A 27576-nucleotide genomic window follows, 5' to 3' on the forward strand; every position below is an offset into this window, starting at 1 on the left:
TTATCCCAATGATGGAAAACACCAATGGTGTCTTCATTAAATTCTGCAGCAAAAGAATTAATTGTCTTCTAGTGTATTTTGTATATTTCCAGGCCATGATATGAAGTTACTTAATGTTTAACGTATTATAATTGTATTGCGGTGGAAAGCCGACACTAAATCAGATAGATATTATTGTACATTCTATTCCATTGAACTATAATTGTTTTGCTGTATTTTGATATTTATTTCATCATGGCGCCACATGATACTACGAAGGTGCTACAAATTACAAATAAACATTTCATAAAATCGCGGGAGGCCATAGTTACTAGATTATTTCTACATTATATCGAGATGAGAGGCCTGGTAGAGCACTGTTGTCGGATTTAATGTCTGTCACCACGGCTTGTATCTAAAGTAGGCTGTGGCTGTGACAATGATCTTAAATTTAAATTTAATGTATTACTTGTATTGTGTTAGTGGACTTTATGTTAAAAATTGTAGAAGTTATAAAGTAACTTCGAATTTAAATACTTGGCGGTACTGAGAGATGACTGATCAAAGAATTTAATGAACATAGAGATATATGCGAAATGTCAATGCAAAGAGCTGTCAAAATTTAAGAAATGACAGTGTTTTATAACGGACGTATGTCTAGTTAAAAAGAATAATTATTGTCAAAGATAGAATTAAGAAGATTAAAATCTTATGCAAAGATATTATATTCCATATTATTTATTATTATCTACTTAAGCATTAAATATACGTAGACATAAGAATATAACCTCAAAGCACATTATAAGTGTGAATGTTAATTAAATCTTGTCACGTAATATATTCTATCATTAGGTTATTTTATTTTTTCATGATATTATTTGTGCAGTATTATGAAGATATACAATGGAGGTTTCAGAGACGAAAAACCTTGTTAGAGATTTGGACTTAACTCTACAACCTCGCATTTTTCCACGATATAAATCTTGGCTTCCTCTTGCTACACAGCAGGTAATTATTCACATAAAATGATTATTCCATTCTCAGTTTTATAAAATTTCATAAGTTATAAATTTATGACTGTATTTATGAAAGTATGCGTATATGATCATATATCTTATTTTTAACACAAACAAGTTATCAATTACGATGATGACATATTTAATTTTGTATGTAATCATTTATTCAATTTAATTATTTTGAAATAAGATTTTTAATTATAATAATAGTTATTTATGTCTTAACATTATATCTGCTTATACAATAAAATTAATGTATGCCAATTTATTTTACGGAACATATAATTTTCAGTTAAGACTTAGGAATCTTATACAAATAATAGGATGCAATCTGAAAACAGATATAAATAATGAAATTTGCTGGTTTTATTATACCCTACATAGAACAAGTATGTCCTCTCCTATATATACAAGCGAGGCAATTGATAATACAAATCCAAGATGGTCAAGTTTAGAAGTACCAACTATATATGCCACCAGCTATTCTACTGCCAGTGGTGAGCTTTATAATCTGTTAGTACCTCAAAAGTAATCATGCACTCATAGGTGACTAAAATTGGTGCTTTGGGATATAATGTATTTATAACTACAATATGCAATTCTAATTAAACTTATAATATATTATCTCTTCTTCTTTATTTTTTGTAATAGAAGTCATTGTAAGATTGTGGAAAAGGATAATCATCAATAATGCAACTACTGATCTAACCATATTTACATGGGGCATATCTTTTACTGGTTTGGCATATATTGGCCCAAAACTATCAAATAATTTAGAAACCATATTGAAAGAAAATTCTCTAATTTTTCAATTTCATGGTGGCTTTTTCACTCCAGTATATTGTTTCATTGAAACTCCTGAATTAAAAAGGTATCTACATATAAAGGTCAATGCATCTGAAATAAGAGATAGTTATACAGTGAGTAAGCTTACCAGCTTAAGAAATAAAATGCAAGCATTAAAACAGCAAACGGAATCGGTACAAACACTTCGGATACAAATTGCTTCTGGAGATAACTTTCATCCATCAAAGTATCCACAATCTTCATTAAACAGATTGTTTCAACCTCGTAAAGTGAGCAGAGAGAAGAAGGCAGAGATATTAAAAATACGTAAGGAATTAGAGGTAGCAAAATTTAGAACAAAATTGTTAGAACAAGAAAGAGCAAGAAAAATGGGAGAACTAAGAGTGTTAAATCAGATGCATTCTAATATTATGGAAGAAAATCAAGACTATGGTATCAGCTTTTAAGTGATATTCTTATAATATATGGAATCTCTCAGCTAAATGGTATCGCCAAAATATCTGTCTTATTTATCATTGCATGAACAAATTTCTGAAGACAAAGTGATATTATTTAAAGATGCACATATAATTCCTCAAATTTAGCTTCTTTTTATGAGATTTTAAGATTATTTAATTAGTATTTTGTTAAATAGAACTCTAAATTTTTTTTCACCAGTGGATGCTATTCTTCATTCTTTACACAAAAGTATTAAGATACTTATGTTGGAAAATACATAACTTAAAAGATCTCTTAGTTTTAATTTCATCAAATGTAATGTATGAAAGACAAGAAAAACATTGACACAAGAGTATCACTTTGTGTCTCTTCTTGTCTTTCATATGCCAAGTTTTACAAAATTAAGGTTAAAATATCTTTTAAACTAAACATTTTCAGACCCAAGTACCTTAATACTTTTGTATAGAGAATAAACAAATTCATCAATCGATGAATAAAAGAGTATAGGGTTCCATTTAAAAGTATACAAATGACCTTGAAATCTTAAAAAAAAAAAAAAAAAAAAGATAATCGAAAAATAATCTTGAGAAAAAGTTATTTCCACCATTATATGTACTCCTTGAAATAGTTTGTCCTAGAAGTTTTTCTGTAAATAAGGCAGTTATTTCAGTGATCCCATATGGCTGAGACTATATATGTGTGTATTATAATTTCAGTAAAATAATTTTAACACATTTATTGTAATCAGGTTCTGATTTAATGGAAAGGTATAGAGAATTGAATAAAGATATTGAAAGATTACATGAATGGCGACAAAATCAAATAGATACAAGAGAAACATATATTCAATTGAGTAGTCAACTTGCACATAGAAGAAGACAATTAATTTCAGAATTAAGCTTAATATATCCTATTTCTCAGGTGTGTAAGATATTTGATAGAATGTGAAATTTTAGAAAAGAATAATATGAAGTGAATAAATAAATTAATGTATTTACATGCTACACAGGGAGGAAATGGAAAATTTAGAATACATGATGTTCATTTACCAGATAGCGAAGATTTAGAATTATCAAATGATACTGTAGTTGCTGTAGCATTGGGATTCGTTGCACATACTACACAAATGATCGCCAATTTTCTTAACATACCTACTAGATATCCTATTATACACTATGGATCACGTAGTAAAGTTATAGATCATATTACAGAAAATTTACCTGACAATGAAAGACAGTGAGTATTCTACTTTCTATTCATCTTTCTAATTTTTGTAATACATAATTATCGTTTTAGGTTTCCTTTATTTGCTCGAAGTAAAGATAAGCTACAATTTCGTTATGCTGTTTACTTACTAAATAAAAATATAGCTCAATTAAGATGGTACTGCGGCCTTCCAACAACGGACTTAAGGGCAACACTTCCAAATCTTGCTACTCTGATAAATATTAAACCAAATCAATCACAGTATGTTATATTTCTATTTTAATTAAATGATATAAAATATTTTTTAATTTCACAAAATTTATCTTTCCTTTTACAGTTTGGATAATTCGAAACGAACATACTCTACTTCATCTTTGGATATCGAAGTTGGAAATAGTAAACAAAGTATAACACCACCAATGCAAAAAATAATTTTTGAAAAATGCCATCGATCTTCACGATCTATGAGCCAATTAAAAAGTATAAAATCTTCTCTCGGTTCTTCTTTGGATCAAGGTTTAGATAAACCTGTGCAATCCCTTGTTTTAGGCAGTCAATCAAAACGAATTTGTAAATCAGAAGAAAGTGCCATAGACAATAAAACATTGGTACTAGTAAAAGATAGGTCAAGTAATAGTAGTAATGAAACTTTAAATAATGCTATTCTAAATAATATAACAAATGTTGAAAACAGTTCTGAAGTAAATAATGAAACTGCAATAGAAAATAACATTGAAATCATGATACCAACTTCAGTGTCAAAGTCAACTAACATTACAGATAATTTTGACAGTCCTGTAAATATAAGAGATAGAAGCTCGAATTCTATAAGTAGTTGCGAAATGGCACTTACTAGTAGTCAAAATGGGGACGATAGTTCGAATGATAACAACATAATTAAGAAAGATGAAGCTAGAGAATCTATTTCAATTATTAATGAAATCTTAATAAATATCAATGATGTTGTAGATAATACTTTAAAAAATGGAAAGCACAGCGAAGATTGTAATTTAGAAAATGAAGCTCCACAAGATTGTGATAATCTTAAAATGGTAGCTAGTGATAAAAGTTGTAGTGATCATGAACATATGCCAGTTACAACAGAAACTTCAACGTATAGAAAAGAACATTTTACTAAATCGTGCTTATCTTTAGATGATATAATATCTTGTGCTTATGAAGAAACTGAAAAGAAAGAAAGAACAAGTTCTATTTGTAGTTATCCAGAAGAGTACCTTTCATCAAAATATCTTGCGTCTCGAAAACGATATAATTCTGAATCGAAGTAAGTACATGTTACCATAGGTATGTAACAAAGATAACAAAATATAAATATGAAAAATATGAATAACTAAATTATTTCCTTCTATATATATATATAGAAAAGATCGAATAGATTCTGTACATTCTAAAAATTTGTGCCACAAGAACACAAGTAGAGAATCAGTGGTATGTGGATTTATTTAAAAATCTCTATAAAGTATTATGGGTAAAATGATATAATTATCTTTTTATATATTTCAGGTGGAAACAGAATTGATGCAAACAGCACAGAAATCAGATTGTTATTCGTATGATGAAACAAACAAATGTGACTTTCAAGCATCAGACGAATACATAGATATTATTAGACGTAGTTCAGAAAGTGTATATGCACGCACTGAAGCTTTAGCTAATAAGAAAACCAGTTTTAAAGTTATGAAACCACGACTGTAGTATTTGCATTCTAGAATTGAACAAAGCGCTGTTGTTGTTGTAATAGTTGGTTTCCAAACGCACCAGACTCAACAAAAGTTCACTGCATGTTGTATAGAAAAGATTAGATCAATATGGACATTATTATTATTATGTGAAAATCGAGAATGTAGCGGTCTCATAAATTCTTTTCATTATGAAAGAAAAAAAGAAGGCAAGCAAATTTATATTTATTTTAATTACTTATTTTGTTAAATAGAAAATGAATGAATTATATTTGTTGATTGTCTTAAAAATATCTATCATATATTTATATCGCGTTTCCTCGATTGTTAGGTATAATTAACAATTGAGGTAAGTGAAGTAACGGAGAAGAGTCTATACTTTTTTAATCATAATACAATGGCATTTATTGAGATCATATCAATGACCCACCATATGAGATTATTTAGCATAATGTCATAAATTTCTTCTTATTAACTTTCTCTTCTCGAATTGACAGGCAATATTTCTACTGTGATGCTCCTTTATCTTCCTTGATCTTATGTTTCTTAGAAGATATGTGCAATCTACAATTAAAAGGATATCACTATTATAACAAGTACGGAAAATGAAGGATCATTCAAGATGGCATAAATGAAAGAAGTTAACTTGTACTTACTGATATCTAATTAAAGCAGCAACAATAATCATTAAAAATTTGCTTTATATGTATTCACCAATGTTCAAAATCATATTTATCCACTCTTTTTTTAAAGATTCCTTTTAAAAATATTTCAATATTTATTCTGTCATTTTCCTGCAAGCGATTGTAATCCTTTTCTGTAATTTATAGACATTTCCGGATTATTTTGTAAATTATCTTCTTCAAGTGATCCCACGAGAAAAGTTCGCATGAAGATTATGGAACGAGATCTGATCCATCACAATCGATCTATTTGTTGTTGAAATTGTGTTCCAACCACTTTCAGGCTAGTGCTGTATAATTTGAAGAACGATCATCGTGTTGGGACGTTGGAACCAGCCGGTTCGAGCAGCTTAGTAGATGTCAATTGACTCCTTAAGAATTCACAAATACTTGTACGATATGTATAAAATTACTTTAACGGCAGATCATTGAATTCGCATCAATAAATGCCATTGTATTCTATCGAATGAAAGGATTAATTTGACTTAAAAATTTCCCCTATTATTGCACCAACAAAAAGATTATTTATGCGATGTAATGTCCCCTTTGTTTATACCAAAAAATTTTTCTAAAAACATTTTTTTTGATAATTTCTATATCTCAAGATATTCCATCGATTTCGGTTAAAATAAATCCATGTACATACATATACAGGTTGTTCCATTTGAAATTTTATTTCCTGAACTAGGTATTTGTTATTCAAAAAGGTGTTTCAAGAAGAATTTATTTGTTTTCGAAGGGGACATTTCGTGACGGTCACAAATCTTGTTTTTAGATGAACGCGCCTGTTGCATTTCAAGATGATTCTTGTTTATACATACATATATATATAAGATACCTCACGCTCACTTGACATTGATATTAACATTTTGATTTATATCATACATTACTACCTATAGCGAAAAATGTTTCAAATAAAAGTTGAATTGTTTCAAAGAAGACAGGTATATTTTGATATGTATATTTAATGTTAGTAGACTTTGTGTAGGTGAGCGCATGAACATCAAAAACTTTGTTTTTTTTAATGGAATCATATATTTTTTAATACATTAATCGATGCAGGTCGACATTCTCTGTAAAAAATTATTTATGTTTAAAAACTATTAGTTTAGTAAGCATTTTAACTTTTCTTTTATAAAACCTATCGTATAAAAAACAAGAAAAGATGTAAGGCACTAATAAGTAATAATATGTGTACTTTTGTATTTGTTTTCATTCTTACGATAGCTTTTACAAAATAGAAGTTAAAAAAATACATAAACTAATAACATTCAGTAACTAATAACTTTCCAATATATATATATGAGTTAATACTCTTTTATAGAGAATGTTTAGTTACATCTATCAACGTATTAAAAAGTATATATTATTTTATTTAAAAAGATAAAGTTGACCTTCACATAACCTTTTCGCGCCCATCTACAAAAAGACATAATATTAGATATGCCTCCCTCGAAGTCACAATTTTTATCTAAAACATTTTTCGCTATAGATAGTAATAGGGATGGAAGTCAAGATATTAATATGAGATGAGACACCCTGTATATATGTGCATTTTAGGTACTATTATTTACATATAATAAATTTTCGTATAATGTGTAAATTTAATCTTTTTGTGCATATATGCGTCAAGGGCACGTGTGTATTGTATGGGTCGTACAATTAATAATTGTACTTTTTATTAATTATATAATATCAAATAGCTAAATAAGAAAAAATTTTCATAATAATGATCCTTATATGGACATAGAATTAATATCATAATATAGAGATCAGTGTATGTTTATATTTTTTTAATTGTGATGTTACTATCTAAAGCTGATATTGTTATACATTCCCGTGCGAAGCCAATATTATTAAGTTGTCTTAATAACAGTTTCTTCTTGTAATATAAAATAATGTTTCAAAATAATTATATAATATTTAAAACACTTGAACATCTGAATCCAATAGTATCGATTAGTAACTATAGTGTCCAAACTTTACATCTGCCATTTTTGTCATATAAAATTTTAATATCTATATAAACTATCTATAAGAGGACCAATTAAAGCATTATTTACTATATGTATGTAATAACATTAAGTATGTGATAACTAACAATTTACAATGAAAAATACTGATACTCAATAAAAAAAGAAGACAAAATTGAAATTTTCTGATATGTAACTTATTTCAATAGAAAAGATATAAATAAAAAAATCAAGCATTCTTGAATTATGAAATATAAAATTAGTAAACACATTTGATTAGTTTGACATGGTATCTTCAAATTATTCTATTTAGTATTCTTGATTACTATTCACAGTATTCTATTTAACTACGTACACAATGAGTTACATGTCAAAATATGTGGATACACATATTAACTTACTCAACGTATAATAATGAATGTAAAAACAACATTATATATAAAAAACCTTTTCTTGTAATTTGATTCATATGTGGAATAATTCGTATTGAATACATATTATACTATAAGACTAAAATATAAGAATTTTTATTATTGGCATTTTCGAAGATCTTTTTTACTTTTACTATAATTTTAAGAGGATTCAATAAAATTTACGACATTTTCAACATTCTAGTATTTTAAAAAATTATACAATAAGATATTTTATTTGTAACAATGAAAACAAAAATATTTTACTATATCTTATATATCTTATATATAATCTTATAGATATATCTTATATCTTATGGCAATGTCTTTATCTTTTCTACATTATTGCGTTATAATATTTACATATAAAAATAAATATATAAAATGGTGATTAATTATGTTAAAAGTAAAATAATATATATAATATACATTAAAATATTTAATTTAAAGATTCATTAATTTTAGTCAGTTTTGCACTCACATCCCACAAACGCAGTGCTACATCATGGTCTAGTTTCTTTTTTGAAACATAAAGTTTACAATCACGGTAAATATGACCACTTTCATTAGATAAGGAAGGTTCTATTGCGCAATGTAATACAGTTTGTGCACCCTGTAACAAAAATATAAATATGAATGTAATAGAATATCTATTATAATAAATCAAATAAGAAATAATCCCACAAAAAATGATATGTAACATATAAAGACAGTTACCTGATTTGCAGTACGTAAAAATAACAGAGCAACAGGCGAAAAAATAATATAGTGAAACCAACTCCTTTTAACATTTCTGAATAATCCTGTGTAAGTAAATCCAGGACAAACCATATATACATTAATACCACTGTTCTTTGTTTGTTTTGCAAGTTCAATACCAAAATACGTATTTGCTAATTTTGAATTACAATAGGCAGGATTCATACGTCCTTTGACTACCAAACCTTTTTCACCATTTAGATTCGAAAAATCAATTGTTCCAGACTCAAAAAGTTTAGATGTCACAATAACAATTCTATTGTTGAAGGAAAAGTAAAATAAGTAAATAACAAATTTGTATTTCGAAGTAAATGTTTTACTTTATGACAGACCTGCTTGGTCCATTCCGTTTTAAATGTTCCAAAAGTAAATTTGTAAGCAGAAAGTGCCCTAAATGATTTACTCCAAAATGAATTTCAAATCCATCATCAGTTAAAGCATGTTCTTTAAAAGGAACGTATACTCCAGCATTATTAATTAACACATGAACCTCCGCAAAATTTTCTATTACTTCTGCAACAAATTCTCTGATGGATGAAAACGATGCCAGATTTAATTTCATTGGTACCTGAAAAGTTAATAATATTTTTTACAGATATAGATTGTACTTGTTATATTAATTATGGGCTAGAAATATATAATTAGGAACTAATATTACCAGCTTTCCAGTAGATATTTGAGTACGTATGTCAGATATAGCATTCTGTGCGGTTTGTAAATATCTACAGGCTAAAATAACTGTAGCTTTCCTTTTAGCCAATTCCTTTACCGTTTCTTTACCAATTCCAGAATTTGCACCTGTCACAATGAATACTCGACCGAGTAAACTGTCTGTATTTTTACATTTTCCCCATGTACGTTCACGACATTTTCGAAGTAATCCAATAAGTAATACTACCGGTAAAATGAAATAATACCATGAAGATACCATATTTGCTTTACGAACTACAACATGTGTATGAATTAAGGAATATTTATTTGTATACAATGACTTGTCAAAATTTATACCCAATACCGTATTATGAATTAACACTATATTTTTGTTTTATAAAATAACCTTATTTATCACATACTTCGATATTAAATTTATACACATATACTTCACAAATTACACCTTGTCTTAATGCATTGTCTTAGTGCATTATACCTGGTCACCTATTGTAAATAAATATTTGAGCAATAATCATAATCTTCGTTACACATAATAAACTTTTTTTATATTTTAATATAATAATTATTTCAATTAAACTATATGATATTCGTTGTTTGTTATAAAGCCATTAATGCAAAATTTATATTTTAAACAAATGTGTACAATAACGATAACTCTATTTCTATCATTAAACAGATCTGTTATATGTATGCATTATGCGTGCAGGCGTGCGTACGTGCGGGTACGTATGTGATTTATATTCATTAGATAATTGGATGGTTATTTGATTAAAGTTTTTATTCATAAATAAATGATTAAAATATTAAACGTAAAAAATTTTGTGTCTTTTAATACTATTCCATTCGATATATGTTCGAACAGAAACATATATTAATTGTAAAGGCAGTAAATTAAGTATACCTAAGTACTACAGACGAGTACTATGGAACGATTACTCATCTAAAAGTATTTTCTAAAATTGTTATTATTGGCAGTTATAACAATATTAACATATTTATAAGAACATTACTTTTGTATTATATTCATTTCTAATGGTTTAACTTTGATTTATTAGACATAAAAGTATTTTCTTTTTTATCTGTCACCTAATAATTTTTGATGCATATTATCTAAAAATGCAAATATTAACTTTAGGAACACGAAAGCTATGTGTACGCAGCATTCTTAGTGTATTTTACAGGTTAGCAATGACGCCATATCGGCTTCTATTCATGCTTCATTTAATGAGTGGACCGTACAGATGGCACCTGATTGGTCCACAAAGAAGAGTAATTAGATACTCTCGACTTCCGCTTACCTTATTCAAAACTGTAGTGTCTTTGGGCAAAGAGGAAATGAGAGTGCTCACGTCTGTAGTTCTAGATGTTTCACAGTACAGGTGCTGTACCATGCGGCCAAGTCCTGAAGTTAACTGAAGTTAGCGTATATAACAACCTATAAAATTATGGATTTGCCCTATTGGTTGCACACTAGCACAGACAAGAACCTGTTGAGTTCCACGCTACAATTGTACGGTTCTACGGAAAAGTTCGTATTTACTTTTCTATTCGAGATAAACAAATATGGAAATGACAAATAATGCAATAATGAAACTAATTGTAAGTTGCCAAAGAAAGAGAAATTAATTGTTTACTTCATTAATTATTAAAACACTATATTTTTGAACGATGACACATATAAAAGGGTGAGAAATAGTACAAAATGTCAAAATATAATAATTTATTAACAAAAAATAAAGAAAATAAACAATACATTTAAAAATATTAGATATACTTAATATGTGTGTCCCATATTTCTATACCAATAGAGTATCCTATAAAGAATTCAAATATAAATTTGTGCCTTCGAGGAAATTCCAACTGCTCTTCACCCTTGCTCTTAACTCTTGAGTCCTGCGCTCTTCTTTTTTAATTTTCTTGGGTACGGATCTTCCTCAGTTTTAACGGAAAACTTTCCTTCGGATGCTCCTAGAATCATTGAAGAAATTGATTCTTCAGAAACTGTGGAAATCGGAACACGATTGTTTTGTACGCTGACTTCATAGTGATCGCTTTGTTTTATCTTACGAATAAGTTTCCGCGGTCAACAGGAAACTGCACCCTCGCCTTCTGCGTCAGATGTCCTGTTCTCGGACGAAGATGTCGGGATTCATATTCTTTTTTTTAAGTCACAATTAGTTTCATTATTCCGCCACTTTGTCATTCTCATACTTGTCTATCTCGAAGAGAAAAGTGGATATGAACTTTTCCGTAGAACCGTACAATTGTAGCGTGGAACTCAACAGGTTCTTGTCTGTGCTAGTGTGCAACCAAACAAAGCAGATCCCTAATTTTATAGGCTGTTATATACGCTAACTTTAGTTAACTTCAAGACTTGGACGCATGGTGCAGCACCTGTACTGTGAAACAACTAGAACTACGGTCGTGAGCATTCTCATTTCCTCTCTGATAAAAAATTTTAGTTTATTTAAAGTAAAATTCTTAGACTCAACGTGGAATTGCTGGTATCATATATCAGAAAGGAAATCTTACATATGTCATTGCAAATGATTTAGTGATAATTCTACAATAGGTTTATTTGTTTATTGATTGAAAAAAATACATATATACATATATCCTGTTCAACATGAAGAGTCAGTAGAGGTACAGACGTATATGACTGGTAAGGAGCGTATTCACAACTTTCAGGCATTGCTTTCCGGACGGAATTCTTAAAATGAGTATACATAATTGACGCAAAAGTTTTATGTTAATTGCTTATATATGTATATAAAACTAATAATGCAATGTATAATATACTACTGTACAATAAACAATATGCACAAATAATGCTATATAATATTGCAGTAGATAATCGATGCTCCGATGAAATTGGTTCTTATATAAGCACAACAAAGCGTTTACGCAGGGACTACTCAATATATCGATTGCGAAATTGTATTTGATAAATCAGTAGAAATACCTTGTTCAACTAACAAATTTTTTAAATGATAAAAAAGATATAAATTTATCCTTATACTTCGTAACGTGTTCTTGACACTACTGTCTGTCATAAATGTCCGTGTCATAAATCCCAGAAGTTGAAGATGGTCCCAACAGTAACCCAATAACTAAATCCGCTCCTGAACTCAATATCTACCACCCAGTAGCTGATGCCCCTTACATCTGTCAGTTGATTAGTACATGGTCGTTCTGTTTACTTCTGCTAACTTCTCGTTGAACAGAGCATAGTAAATGACAACTCTTATCATTCATACACGTCAAAAGTTGTATGTTTATTGAAAGTAGTGTAAAAATTATAGTATAAATAATTTAATTTTTAATTGTAGTAAAAACTAATTGCATTTATCATGGGAAATCTGTGCTTATCTTGTTGCAAAGAATCATCTTCGTGCGAAGATTTAACACCAGATTTGGTAAGATTAAATGGAGGTTATTTAGTAATATGTACTTAAGTACTTATACAGTGTTTTTATTAACATCTTTTTCATTAATATATATATTAATATTATTAATATAATATATATATATTCTTCTCTAACCAACATTAAGTTTATTAATGTAACTGTTACTTTAACATCTTTGTTTTTATAAATATCTTTTCTCTTATATATTAATATTTTAAATTGTCATTGCATGTTCAATTTTTGTACAATACTACATTTTTCGTACATACATATATATTTGTTGTGCGTGGTATTAAAAATTTATCTTAAACGAATTTTTGTCATATTAAAAAACATATTATGTTTTTATTTAGGTTGCGATTCTTTACAATAATTAAATAAATATTTATAATAGTGAAATATCCTTTCATTTCAAACATTAAAGGATTATTTTAGGGCATTAATTTTAGTTACAATAAGAACAATAATTAACAGTAACTAGTAGTAAAGAAATTCAAGACATGAATAATGTTGATCTTTTTAAAGATACTTTTAAATATTACTTTTAGTGATGATTACAAAAAATATAATACATAAAAAGATACATTTATGTTTAGGAAACTAGGAGAAGGAAGCAAATGGAAGCTGCAGAAAGAAGAATTGCTGAACAACAAAATCGAGGTATTAAAAATACTGATGCTGTTAGAAGGCAAGAAAGGCTAGATCAATTACGTGAGAAGCGCCAAGAAGAAGTTGGCAATAGGAATATGCAAAATAATTTAAAGGTAAGATGTTAAATTTTTTAAAGAAAAGAATTTGAATCTCTAAAGTTTTAACTAAGAGAATTGAGTAAAAATTGTCAAATTGACACAGAATTGAATTGTATTAAAGAAAGAAATTTTGTTTTAATGGTGTATATATTGTTACATTATATTTAAAACTAAAATACTAATAGTTATTTTATTTGATGATTTTGCAATTTTTAAAAATTAAATTTAAGTAAAAAAATATAGTATAAATAATTTTTTTTTTATTATTCTAGTGGCAAATTAGTTAATCATAATCCTGAATGGAATTTGCTGCAATATTCAAATTTTCAAAAATATGCAAGTTGGAATTATTAAGAATATATACAATGTACAAAAGGTGTATTTTATATGGTACTGTTTATTGATAGAAATCAAAGAAGGTAATGTAGGTCTGCATTATGCGAAATATAAATATTTAAAGATATATACATTTGCATATATAGACGTATATCTGTTTTCATAGATTATGTTTTTTATAGTGCCTTAAATATTTATATTAATTATACCAATATTTTCTATGATATATAATTAAAAATGTAATTGTAATATGTGACTAAGTGTGTCACAAAAATATATGCTATATTATGAATAATTATTATTACATCTAATCTAATGATTTTTGTTTTAATATTACTTATATTTTTCATCCTGATATATATTTATATATCAATATCACAAACGTCTGATGTTTTAATAATCTAATTAATGTTTGACAAAACAATATATCTTAACTATATATATATATATAAGATCATCATGATCAAATTCTTTATATTTTGTTATTATTGTTGGATATACTTTTATTAAGATTGCATAATATTCAGCACACACTAGAATATATTTGTTCATATTTATTCATGTGGCATATTTAATAAGAAAATTAAAAATGAAAGTCACTTGTAAAATTTCATTTGATAATAATAATACATACATGTGGTTGTGTAAAAAATACAAGGCTAATGATACATATAAAACTAATTTATATTTATTTTCTATAATGTGATAGATACATTGAAAATGATGTACAGTGTAGGCTGGCTGTAATGTTAGTAATCATGATAATACCTGTCATTAAATGTAAATGTACGTTTATGTATAAATAAGTTTGTTAACAGCATAAGTGAAAAAATAAATGTTTAAATGAAGAATATTTGTATGGAGCTATTATGGGTATAATTATTTGTTATAATTAAAAGCCTAATGAATTGTACAATTAATGAAAATAAATAAATGTTTATATATATTCGAGTTATTTAGAGTACATATTACTATGCATTAACAACAAATATATGTATAGTTTGTAATCTTTTCTAGATCAAATATAGGATTTATTTAAGAAATACATATTAGTTTGTGAAATACTATAAGTACTAAGGAGGAATTGTTGTTACTTAATTTATAGTTAAAGGAATGATGAAAAAGATAATTATTTATCTTCATAGCTTTTTTTATAAATTGTTTTATAATGAAAAATGAAATATATGTATACACTTTATGGTACAAAACACAAATGTTACAATTTTCATTTTGAGATAATATTAGTAAGTTTATTTATGTACATATATATGTACACGTAATAAAATATGTAAAATGTAAAACGTATTCGTAAATACGCTTACTATCATGTCATATTGTTTCAAGAGGGATTTTTCAATTTTACATATATATGTTTGGCAAATTATAATTTTCACAAATATTTATAACACTGGCTAAAAATGTTTTATATTTTTCCTATCCGATGTACTGACCAGGATCGAAAAAGTTTTTTTGTGGATTTACTTTTTAGTTCTCTTCCATGAACCATTTGTACTTCCAATGATGCTCCATTGTTTAATGCTAACCATGTATGAATTTCATCAGTTGCCGCGGAAACGCCTACATATGTAAATATAGAAAAAAATTTACATATTCAAATTTTATACTACATACAGGGTATCTCAAAGTGGGTAGTAAAATAAGGCAGGAATTGATTCTTTAAGCAAAGTAAGAAAAAAATTAAATCTTTTAGTTTAACATCTTGTTTTCGAGAAAATTGAGTTTGAAAATTCGTCGAGTACATGTGCATCCATCAGACTGAACGTGTTCAGCACGGACCACAAACAAAGCGTTAGCGTCTGCTTGTGAACGGGTAACAAGATTGTATTAATATATTTAGCATTTAATTTATTTTAAATTTAATTTGTGTTAAATTTATGTTAAAATAATAAAAACTCTAACATAATCAATATCACAGGGAAATAATTAAACAACGAATCGCCGATCATAGAAGAGCGGTTTCGATCGTTGATGTAGCTGTACCGAAACAGTACAATGCCGATATTGGCTCGTCAACAAATGCCCATGCTGATGCATTCAGTCTGGCGACTGTACGCACTGTACATATATTCGACGAATTTTTGAACTCAATTTTCTCGAAAATGAAATCTCAAATAAAAAGAATGTATTCTTTTTTCATTTATTTTTCGTGCTAGAATCAGCCTCTGCCCAATTGTTCTATCCCATCTAAAATACCCTGCATATCAATTTTGTATTTTCGTATTACATACATGAGAGCGAAAAGATTTATGGATTTAAGGTCACTTTCACTTTAAAATACTTACTTTAATATGGTACAAGATAAAAGTGCTTTTATAGATATTCCGAGTAGAAGATGGACGTGTCAATTTATTTAAACAATATTGAAAAGTATATTCTATCAATGAATGTATTGTATCATATTTGATCTAATTCTTTGAAACTTTTAAATATCTACAGACACAGTAAGACATAACGAATAAATTTATCATAATGCACGCGCATAGTAAGTTTATTGTTGTGATGATAGTTTAGCAGCAGTTAAAATGATAGTTATGTAAAGTATTTGGTCCTTCTTGTAAGGATTGTTATTTATTTACTCATTTCAAACTAGCTTTTATATCAAAGTGCAAAGTAAATTATATTTAAACCTACCTAATAATTCATGAAGAGTGATACGCCGGCTAGCTAATAATTCTTTACTAGCACTTCTGATCTCAAATATTAACAAGGACTGCCTGGGAACATTATCACTTTCTATGTGAAAGTCTATACTGAACTGTGGGTTAGGCATTGCAGGTAAAAGTCGAGATTTCGCTAATGTTTTACCACTATTTGTCGAAGATGTAATCTTATCGGGACTGGTACATCTAATAAATATAAAGGATTTTTATATTATTTTTTGTATTAATATTCATATTTTTGTGCCCGTAGGCATATATATATATATAAGTACCTACATTTGAAGCTTTATCCGACAATATAGTTGAGCAATATGTGCGACATGAAGACCTTGAGCTTGTAAAACTTTTCCTTCTATTCCCGAGTATTTTTCTTTAGTGCCATTGACAACTTTTAACTCTGGTTGAATAAATGTGTTGGTTATACATACAAGTAACATAAACATGACATGTTAGAGGTTCAGTCATTGATACAATATATGATGTCTAATTTCGTGAAATTTTACAAAGCAAAACACATTATTGTATGTACTATGTTAATTGTTAACATAACTATGTTAATTGTAAAATTTACGTACCATTTGGTCTTAATCTTAAACGCGGACTAGGTTGTCTTATTCTGCCAAGCATATCAGGTTGTGATATAGCATGCGCTAAACCAGATCCTTGTAAAAGTTCTGTAGCATCAGCTTCTCCTCCACCTCTAGGTTCCAAACTCAATGTTACGCCTTTTGACTCATTTTTGTCCTCTATATTTACTTCAGAACGAAATCTACGAAGTTTTAATCCTCTTTTCACCTAAAATCATTCATAATAATTAATGATAAATAAATAATTTAAATAACCTTCAATTTTATTATTTACGCTATCGGCTATAGTAATATTTTAGATTATCGTCTGTCAAGTCAATGTTATTGTACACATGTATTTCAATTTTAAGAATAAATATATTAATTACATATATATATGCAGATTGGACAATATTTACTTTATTGATTATTATGATCACCTTTTGTTTCATAACGCGAAAACTGTTATACTGTGGTAATTTTTTGCCGAAATTCTGTTCTGGACTTGGGGTTAAACTGTTGTGAGGAGATGGTCGCTCTCTTAACTTTGACGTGTCAGTTTCATCAATTACATCCGTTATGGATTCTGTGACAACACTAGGTACCCACGAATTCTCGGTTCCATTCATTTCGTTGGAGTCTTTACTTCCAATACTAGCTTTGTCTATTTCAAATAATTTAGATTGGAAATAAGTAATCAACGAGATAAAAAAGCCTTTATACAAATTTTATATTATGTTAAACTCTTGGAAAGTAATTCACCGGATTGACTAGAAATAATTGGTTTTAACAAGGTAATTGTACGCGGGGGCGGCGGTGGTGGTACAACGTCTAAATGCAATCTCATTTTTGACTTTTCCATCGAAGGTCTTCTTATAATGTTTGACGCCGTTTCAGAACTTTCAATATTTAATTGGGTTGAACTTTCGCTGATATTGCTGGCTGCATATGTGCTTTGAGACTAGATGAAAAAATATCAAATAGGAAGTTTGAAATGTTGATTTTGTTTGAAACAAAAATGTGGTAATATGTACCTCGCATTCTTCGGATAAAACTTTAATTTTCAACTCTACAGATCCCGTTTTGGTTTCCCTTAACACCAACCAATGGGACTGATCGCTGCTTGATAATTTTCTAATGTCATCGAGAGTCAATGATACTTTTCCGAGATAATCCCTCATACCAAAAGTATCATGATCCCATAATACCTACGTGAAAAAATAACATAAAAGTATCGTATTTATTATTCTTTTCTTTGTACTTATTATTATTAATATCATTTAATAATTAATTAAATTATTACTATCTTCATTCACGCTTTTGTGATTTTAAAGGTTGTATGACGGATTCTTGTACACCAATTCATATGCTCTTCTGTTACTGCTGTAGTGTTTGTTTGATTATCGTTGATGTTTGGAGTATTGTAACCTTTTATATGTTTGGATGAATGTGTGTGTTTATACCTATTGTTTTAAGGTGGTTGGAGAAATTTTTTTCTTGTGATACCTGTAACGGATATGACTATTGTAACAGATATATTAGGTCATCCCATAAGTTCGTGCCGACTTTTGTGTATACATTTCATGTGTCGATTTATAAATATACGGCGATAAGGGATCAATGCACTTGAGCTTAGCTGATCGAGAACAGGCTAGAGCAGATTTTCATAGGTATAAGATCGTAATATAGTGAACACAGTGACTTCTAACAGTAAAAAATCATGAGTGAAATGCGTATCCATTTTCGACATCTCATGTTATACGAATATCGAAAATTAAATTCTGTAACAATTGCCACGAAAAACATATGTGCTGTTTACGGGAAAATGCGCTTTCATGTGGCACCTGCAGGAAGTGGTTTCAACGTTTTAGAGCTGGGAATTTCTGTTTAGAAGACGAGGAACGCTCCGGGCGTCCTCCTCAGACAGACGAAGATAAAATTCAGGATCTTGTTGAAAAATCACGAAATTTGACAGTTCAAGAGATGTCAAATGTTCTGAAAATACCTAAGACAACAATTCATAGGTGTTTAAAAAAAATGGGGATGGTGTCAAAGTTGAACGTTTGGGTGCTCCATGAACTTACGGAACGGAACCGTCTTGAACGAACGACAGCGTGCATGTCATTACTTGCGTGTAATAAACATGAGCCAACCAGTTACGCCTGGTAACTGGTGATGAAAAGTGTATACTTCACGAAAACCCTGAACGGAAACGTAGCTGGTCCCAACGAAATCAGCCATCTCAACGCTGTGTAAAACCAGGGTTATATCCACGTAAAGTTCTTTTGTGTGTATGGTGGTATTATAAAGGAATACTCTATTTTGAAGTTTTATCTAGTGGTGATACCATTAATTCAGGCAAATATTGCACTCAGTTGGAAAAATTAAGGGAAGCACTAGCTGAAAAACGACCAGGTTTAATGAATAGGAACAACGTTATCTTCCATCACGACAACGCTAGACCGCATGTCGCGAAAAGCGTTACAAAAAAAATTGTCTGAATTTAATTGGGAAATTTTACCACATCCCCCATATTCCCCAGACATTGCCCCACCTGATTACCACCTGTTCAGAGCATTACAACACTTTTTAGTAGGTAAAAAATTTGAAAATATTGACATTCTCAAAAATAGCTTAGAAAATTATTTTAAAGAAAAACAAGAGAACTTTTATCGAGACGGAATAATGGCCCTACCAGAAAAATGGGAAGAAGTTGTACAACGAGAGGGCGATTACATTTTTTCATGAAACTGAAAGGTATGTAAACAATCTTAACATATATAACCGCTCGAAAAACGGCACGAACTTATGGGATGATCTAATACTATTGTCACTTTCTCTTGTTTCCATAGATTTTCTTTCCTCTTTTGTTTATAAATGTGATATGGAGTCCACTACATGTAATTGTTTATCGGTGTGTATTGTTTTGTCCTATAGTTATCGGTTTTCAAGTATGTTTCGGATGTATATTTGTAATTTGGCGTGCGTGTTTGTATTAATTGATACTTTATTGCGAGTTCTTGATGTACGGTTCTTGCCGCGGCGTTATATTTGATGTGTAGCCTGTCCTTATAGCCTATTCCGGTTTCTTACGGTTATGCCGTTGTCTTATATTGCCATTTTATTAATATTATCATTCATTGAATACATATCTATACTATGAGAAAGTGCAGAATGTTAAAAAAGAGGCCGATACTTGAAGAGTTAGTAGTATTCACCGAGAGGAGTAAAAAGAATTCAATCAACATAGGTTCTAAAAGCAATTCTTTCGATGTAAAATTGGTTTTCATTATTTATGGCAAATGTACAGATCGAACTCGATTTATCCCATTTCGGTATTTTGATATGTGGATTTTTAATGGTGGGACATCACTCTGAACAATTTTTTCCTATATATATAGCTGGCGGCATCGCATACGGTTTTGGAGATATTCGCAAAAAGTCGGTATCACTACAATGAATTCTGCCTATAGTTGTGCATCTATGGCAGTACATCAATATTGGTAGCCGGTTGCTTAAGCTCGCCCAATCCTCATTTATAAACAGAAGATAAACGGCCTGCTGACGGCAACTAATACATACTAACGTAGCTACTACAGCAAACACAGCTATAGGCAGAATTACCTGTAGTGGTACCGGACTATTTTTTGCGAATATCTTGGAAACTAAGACCGATCGTTAGTGATATGTATAGGAAAAACTTATTCAGAATCATGCTCCTATCCCCCATCACATATTAAAAAATCATCGAAGTCGAAGATGTTGAGTTTGATCTATACACTTACCTTATTCATTATTTAATGTTCGGTATCATGAATGAATTTCTTCGCAACACATTTAATGTACAATAAGACCTCGATTAATCTATTTGCGATTATCCGAAATCTTCTGTTTACTAATAACAAACGCTTGTATATGTATATTTTTATGATTGAAAAGTTGCTGCAATAAAGCACATGTATGTGCGAAATTGAAAAAATAAATTGATTACACAATATAATAAATAATTATATTATAAATAAATATAAATTATATATTGTAAAAGGAAATAGATCTTCTAAAAAATAAAAAGCTTGTTTTGGTATAGAAAACATGTTTTCACTTATTTCCCTTGGGTGTTCGATTATTATCCGTTGGGCATCAATTTATCTTGGCTGCGTCCTCCAACTAAGCCGATTCGAGGTTCTACAGTGCAGGTATAGTCGAAAATGAAATGTGTTAACATGAAAATGCATTTTGTGTATGGTATTTGCAATGGGAGCGCGTATACAGTCAAAAAAATACCTCTATAGCCGTATACTCATTTAAAAGCTTTGGTCTACTCATCGCCGATAAATAATGTGCCGGATTTACGATAACGAAAAGAAAATACACGGTATGGAAGGAACTTGTATCCACAAATATCAGTTTTATATAGAAATAGGAGGATAGTATATCGAATATTTAGAAATATGAAGATTTATGCTATATTATCCTATATTCGCGTCTTCTAAGTTTGTATATTCAATATATTGCGAAAGCTTACTCATAATATCGAATGCTAATAATGAAAGTTGATTTTGCGTCGAAAATATTGTTTTTAGGACCTGTATCGATCAAACGTTTTATATTTCTCTTGATGAATATTATAAATTCAATTTAAGCGTCGGACCTTTTTTAAATACGCTGTATAAATAGAAATCTTACGACATCCAAAGTTTCGCCGATTCTGGGCAAACCCATGATGGAACTTTCATCCCAGCAAGGATTCAGTGTTTTCTTCTTTATGCTGCTTTTATACTTTGTTTCATTATTTAGTTTCAGTTCACAGAAAGGGTCGCTGAAACCATTTAGATCTTTCGCAACAAGATCTTTCGCGCGTATTAGTGTCACTTCCATTAGTCCACTTCCAGTGGAAAGTAAACTGGATACATCCGATGAGGCGGGATCTATATCCTTGTGAGTTAATAATAATTTCTGAAGAAACAGATAATACGTAAGAAAGTAAAGATGAAGTATCATTTATACCGGTGTTAATAAATACGCGTATGTAATTGTTTTCATCGATTGTACTAACTGCCTGTTGCATCCACGGTAGACTGTTTCTTTTAGATTTTGGCTCCTCGTCTGATATTGGAAAAGTCAAACTACTTCTTCGGCTGGTGATTATTTGCTGTATACTTTTAACAGGATAGAATAATACAGAAACGGTCATTGTTGACGTAATGTTCGATCCACTGAGGATCAATTCTTTTCTAACTGTCCATATATTTTCCTAAACAAAAACATATTGTTAATTAATTAGATTCGTGTAGTACAATGAAAACAAATAAAACCAATTATACAGATGTGTAAAGAACTAGTACACCGATACAGTAAAAATAAAGTGATAGGTACTATATGTAAAGAGTAGAAGAAATAGCACTTCTCTTCTGGAACAAATTTCTTAGAATATTTGCTCTATCTCGACGCGAATTGAAGTTGAATGATGTATATTATTCGTGTTTTTGATGAACTATAAAAGAGCATTCACATCTTATGATATGTTTTGAAGTGTAATTTCAAGTATTCTATGTAACAAATATCTGAAATACTTGTCAACAAATTTATATTCCAAAATGTTATTTCTGCATATTAATTATGCAATCTTACTTGAGATAAAGATAATATAGCGAGTCCAAGCATATCACCATCAATCGATTTGGATATATTCCAAGAGTATACGACAAAACTTAGAGACACTTGAGTATAATCTTGAACAAGAAATTGTGCTCTCGATTCCCAACACGGCGATGTAGTGCTTCGAATGTAATGCGTTGTTTTTACCTGAATGTTAAATAAACAGTATTTAGATGGGTAGAATAGGAAATCGAATTGACAAGTCTCTCTCTCATAATAAGGGATATGTAAAAGCGTACCTTTTTACGATTGTTGAATAATATACAATAAGGATTACAGTGGGAATTGCCACTATTTAGATTTTCCGCTGAATGAATATAAACGACAAGTACTCCTGAAAATGATATTTATACACGAATTTACATACGAATACACATAACGAGTTACATCAAATTTGTCAAATATGTATCATCATTCAATGGTAATGCAGAGTATCAGAATATTGAAACATAATTGACAAAAAATATATAGATTAATAATTGTGTGTCGTATTTTAATAAAGGCAAATGAAGTATGGGATAGTAAAAGATCATGTCTGAATGCTACGAATTTGAAATACCAATGTTACGATGTTTGTTTTATTTTACCTGACTTTTGCGTTTAATTGGTATATTTTCGTGACACTCAAAATATCAAATAGAATAACATCGGTTAAAAAAATTACGCAATGATTTTGGTCAGCAATGGAATATAATAGAAATAGATAAAGATATAAAAAATTTCAGTTACCTGACAAGTATGAATTATCTTCTATCAATTCCGGTTGTGGCAAATCTGGATCCAGTTTTGGTAGCGCAGTATATTCTAATCGGGCGTTGATGTTTGGAATGTTAGCACTGGTCCGGGACGGTTTCTTTGGTTGTAATACGGTTTCGATACTTTCGGATGAAAATGTTAAAATTGTGTATATAAATGTGTATTCTCCAGTTCATATTGTTACTTTTTCTATAGTCTTAAGCTGATGTAACTGATTTGTAAGCTGTGTATTAACTTACATTTGTGAGTTATCCCAATTATATGCTCCGAGCGCGAGTTCGAACTGAGCCAGTGTGACGGTGCTGACAAGTCGTTTTGCTTTTAATTTGATAGAGACTTTCTCGTTATCCAAGACATTCATTAAGAAAGATATGTTCTCGTTCCACGTGGAATTCAAAAGAGTTGCGATTCGTCTTTGATCTCCTAATGTTACCACGAGCCATCTCACTTCGTCCGCGATGATGGGAGCTATGAATTAAAAAACGCAAATACTAATTTTTTTTTCTTTTTGTGAAATAGCATTTTGAGAAACAGCAAATTATATTTTCAGAATTGTAATATAATATTATTTTACGAGATAATATACACAACTTTTCTGTATGTTGCGCATTTTGTAGTCTCATGATTGCGCTTAAGATTTCATTTGAACCATAAACTTATTTGTATTTGCTTTTAAAATGTACTTGCTATTAAACTGTAATATTTTCTATTCATTACTTAAGATTTTAATTTCTTTTCTATCATGTTTCTTTTTTTCTTTTGAATATTTGATATATCCTCTTTTCGTACTACTAATATGTAGATTCCGTAGATTTTTGTATATTTTTATTGTTTATTAAATCGTTTCGATAATCTGCAGTACCTGAACATCCATTTTGAGACAAAACAATGGTAAGCACTCCTTGTGGTATAGAATTAGTTAGTGAATCGAATCTGGGTCCAGGTCGTTCTTGAGCTCTCAGATTCATTTCTAAGTGACCCGGATCGACAATCCAATTAGCTAAAGCGTCCGTGACCACCGCATGAATCCACGTCTTAATTAAAGGTAATTCCATCATTTGTACTGCTCGCAAGATTCTCACGCTGAACCAAACATCCGGTTTCTCTAAGAAGCTCACGCTTAAAGATGTTGCGTGAGGAAACGGTGCCATGGAATCAAGAGTTAGGGTGGCAAGAATGGTACCCGAGAGAGACAGTTTCTCCACGGCCAGATCGATGTCCATGCCAACCCTTTAATTCCAGATTAAACTTTTTGAAACGTAATAAGATCAGAGAATCAGCTATTACAGTAAGTAATATATACAGTAAGTAAAAAATTATATTTTTCAATTATGTAATAATAATAATAAAAATAAAAATAATAATATTTTAATTATATTACATTATTTTATGGTTTTCGAAAATATTTGTAATATCTTTTTCTCTCGTGCAAAGTATAACTAGTAAGTAGTAGTAGTAAAGAAAAGTAGCAACGGATTTCATTTTTCGAGAACTATATTCTCTTTTTGTTAAAACGAAAAAAATTGAAGGCTTCTGAAATTATTACGAATGTAATCGAATCTTACTTTCTTTTCTATACTAATTGTGTACATTTGTTATACATGTAGATGATATACTACATACTAACCCTTTTCCAAATAGTCTTGTTGTGATGAGCATACGAAATTGCTCGCAATCGAGGCGTAAGTCAGCTTCGATTGACAATTTCATTTGTCTTGTTTGACAATCGTCATCGTTGTTCGCATAATCTACCATTCTTATGCGTGTGATACATGGGGTTTGCTCGCCAAATGTGAGCTCTCTTAATTCCAGTGGTCCTAGAATGATATTTCCCATTGAAATTATTCTTTTATAAATTCATAAATATTTAAATCAATGGTAAAATTTCCTATAAATGATCAATCTCATTAAGTTTATGTTCTTGCAGAAATTAGAGAGAGTACTTTGTTGCTCTAGTCCTTAATTGTTATTTACCTCCACCCGTTTATAAACTGATAAAACTGAATTTAAAGTTTATTGTTAATAAGTTTAATATATAATAAGTTTAATTGTATGAAGTTAGGATTTAAATGAGCTGAATATCTATTGCATTTCCGGTATAATCTTCGTCATATTATTATGAATCTGTATTTTTTATACCAATGCGACACATGTGGATTTCATTTTCATTTTTCTGAAAAGTGGAATTAACTAAGAAAATTAAGAACTAAGATGACGATTTATCAAAAATGTTAAAAATATCAACTATTATGTTAAGAAGAAAGGAAGAAGGAAGAATATTACGCAATTTGATATAAATTACTCTGAGATCTAGAATTAGTCAAAAAAGGTATCTTGTAGGTATTTACTATGTTAGTTTTAATATAATATATACGAAGCATACTAACACTATATTTTTAATTCCGAATTTCAAAATTGGATAGTAGGTTGTAAATTGTTGTTAAATATTATTTTTCTAATAGATATTCTCTTATATTACGTGCTTATTTACAATAAATTTTACTTTTTGACTGATTAATTTATATTGTAAACAGTTCTATCCTACAAAAACTTTAAATATCATAATCTACAATATTTTACTAGCTAATTATAATTACATATTGCGAAAACTCACCAAGTATTCCAGGCTTGGCTTCATTTAGAAGAGGTTCCAGTCTTTCCTTTGCTAAAGAAAATATACTGGTAGCGCTAAATCTCCACCTACGTTATAAATGAGATAGTAAGTTGCAGATACGAGAGAAAAATATTATATTGATACATATGTATGTACGTTTAGAGGTAATTAGTTCTTAACTAAACATTAATATAACATTATATAAACAATTAACACTCAAAGATCACTAAATAGAAAGCTCAATATTTAAATATTATTTTAATAACATTAACAAAACTAATCTTCATAAAATTGAGACAAATCAATTTTGAATCTTGAAAAATAAAGCTTTACTCGATTAAAGAAATATGTACATATGTAAAATTTCATCAAAATGGCTATAGGATGTCATAGAAATGAATTTTAATCAAAGGCGAAGTATTTATTGGTTCAGATTTTAGTAATTTGCATGTAGGATACCTATATTTGTCATAATTAAAAACATTGTTTAATTATCTAAATGTTTTGATTATAATCGAGAAAACTTCGAAATCAAGTAAAATGGGCTATAGATCAACATTAGTAATTCAGTGTATTGATAATACTGGTAATTTCCTAGCTTTCAGCGAGAAACTTGCGAATTTTATCATTCGCTTTGACTTACTTGATACACGTACATGTATTTAATATAAATAGATGTTTTGCCACCTTAAATTTATTAAATATTAGTTTCACGTATTTTTTACATGAAAACATTCTTACGTGATTTTGGAATACTTGTTCCACCTAATTGTACACATAATAAATTATAATCATGTTGTATCCTTATTATTATATACATTCTTATTAGCACAAACATAAAATATTTTTAAGGTTGTATTACTAAATCTTTATGATTACGTATGGTAAATTGTTTTAATGTTTAGAAGTTTACAGATTCTTGTAGTAGAGTTGAATTTTATTCAAAAGAAATTATGTATATTTTCTCAAATATAAAATTCATCATTTCGTTCGATTCGTACATTATTTTTCTTCGTAAATGGTTGATTTCTTTATTTTCAACTGTCTTTTTAGTTTGAGATAGTAAGGATTACAATAGTAAACGTATAATACTAATAAGGCTAATACTAATAAGAAAATTGGTAAGAATTGCTCGATGGCTAGAGACGCTTGAACGGATCTATCAA

General features: G+C 29.3%; 4 protein-coding genes and 1 long non-coding RNA gene across 19 annotated transcripts in view; 2 read left to right on the forward strand and 3 right to left on the reverse strand.

Moving 5' to 3' along the window:
* The first annotated feature begins 97 nt into the window (after window positions 1-97).
* Window positions 98-6296, forward strand: LOC100645157 (UV radiation resistance-associated gene protein). Of its 4 annotated transcripts, none has more exons than XM_012315671.3 (10): window positions 98-987; window positions 1288-1492; window positions 1647-2234; window positions 2989-3161; window positions 3250-3476; window positions 3537-3707; window positions 3784-3926; window positions 3996-4731; window positions 4829-4895; window positions 4971-6296. In XM_012315671.3, exons 1-10 carry the CDS (start codon window positions 883-885, stop codon window positions 5160-5162), a joined length of 2607 nt encoding a protein of 868 aa, XP_012171061.1. In that variant the 5' UTR covers window positions 98-882; the 3' UTR covers window positions 5163-6296. The 4 variants fall into 4 exon arrangements, with proteins under 4 accessions (XP_012171061.1, XP_012171050.1, XP_012171055.1 ...); XM_012315660.3 differs by having other exon boundaries at window positions 98-786; window positions 866-987; window positions 3784-4731; XM_012315665.3 differs by having other exon boundaries at window positions 98-630; window positions 866-987; window positions 3784-4731.
* Window positions 6297-8526: 2230 nt separating this feature from the next.
* Window positions 8527-10763, reverse strand: LOC100645279 (retinol dehydrogenase 11). 2 transcript variants are annotated; one of them, XM_012315803.3, is made up of 5 exons: window positions 10730-10763; window positions 9630-9865; window positions 9304-9539; window positions 8930-9227; window positions 8527-8825 (listed from the first exon to the last, which is right to left on the reverse strand). In XM_012315803.3, exons 1-5 carry the CDS (start codon window positions 10746-10748, stop codon window positions 8652-8654), a joined length of 963 nt encoding a protein of 320 aa, XP_012171193.1. In that variant the 5' UTR covers window positions 10749-10763; the 3' UTR covers window positions 8527-8651. The 2 variants fall into 2 exon arrangements, with proteins under 2 accessions (XP_012171193.1, XP_020723722.1); XM_020868063.2 differs by lacking the exon at window positions 10730-10763 and having other exon boundaries at window positions 9630-10511.
* A 585-nt stretch (window positions 10764-11348) lies between these two features.
* On the reverse strand, window positions 11349-12074 carry LOC125387152. The gene is made up of 2 exons (XR_007227695.1): window positions 11711-12074; window positions 11349-11611 (listed from the first exon to the last, which is right to left on the reverse strand). It is a non-coding gene; the product is annotated as an uncharacterized LOC125387152 (long non-coding RNA).
* On the forward strand, window positions 12053-14988 carry LOC100645401 (small VCP/p97-interacting protein). 2 transcript variants are annotated; one of them, XM_012315826.3, is made up of 4 exons: window positions 12053-12305; window positions 12973-13059; window positions 13647-13814; window positions 14072-14988. In XM_012315826.3, exons 2-4 carry the CDS (start codon window positions 12994-12996, stop codon window positions 14084-14086), a joined length of 249 nt encoding a protein of 82 aa, XP_012171216.1. In that variant the 5' UTR covers window positions 12053-12305; window positions 12973-12993; the 3' UTR covers window positions 14087-14988. The 2 variants fall into 2 exon arrangements, with proteins under 2 accessions (XP_012171216.1, XP_012171226.1); XM_012315836.3 differs by lacking the exon at window positions 12053-12305 and adding an exon at window positions 12752-12912.
* Window positions 14989-15376: 388 nt separating this feature from the next.
* Window positions 15377-27576, reverse strand: part of LOC100646857 (tricalbin-1) — a 32531-nt gene continuing 20331 nt past the window's right edge. For 9 of the 10 annotated variants that reach the window (XM_020868070.2, XM_020868068.2, XM_048414301.1 and 6 more), the window contains 16 exons: window positions 26411-26496; window positions 25424-25613; window positions 24659-25026; window positions 24036-24264; window positions 23770-23918; window positions 23280-23374; window positions 23014-23187; window positions 22439-22636; window positions 22069-22338; window positions 18417-18590; window positions 18145-18343; window positions 17823-18046; window positions 17392-17611; window positions 17093-17213; window positions 16788-17002; window positions 15377-15713 (listed from right to left, as the gene is read on the reverse strand). In XM_020868070.2, the coding sequence (XP_020723729.2) occupies window positions 15559-15713; window positions 16788-17002; window positions 17093-17213; window positions 17392-17611; window positions 17823-18046; window positions 18145-18343; window positions 18417-18590; window positions 22069-22338; window positions 22439-22636; window positions 23014-23187; window positions 23280-23374; window positions 23770-23918; window positions 24036-24264; window positions 24659-25026; window positions 25424-25613; window positions 26411-26496 (3067 nt within the window). In that variant the 3' untranslated portion in view covers window positions 15377-15558. The remainder of the gene's footprint in view (window positions 15714-16787; window positions 17003-17092; window positions 17214-17391; window positions 17612-17822; window positions 18047-18144; window positions 18344-18416; window positions 18591-22068; window positions 22339-22438; window positions 22637-23013; window positions 23188-23279; window positions 23375-23769; window positions 23919-24035; window positions 24265-24658; window positions 25027-25423; window positions 25614-26410; window positions 26497-27576) is intronic. The other variant, XM_048414300.1, reaches the window with a different exon arrangement.

The sequence above is a fragment of the Bombus terrestris genome, chromosome 2 (assembly GCF_910591885.1).
Source record: "Bombus terrestris chromosome 2, iyBomTerr1.2, whole genome shotgun sequence".
Lineage (NCBI taxonomy): Eukaryota > Metazoa > Arthropoda > Insecta > Hymenoptera > Apidae > Bombus > Bombus terrestris.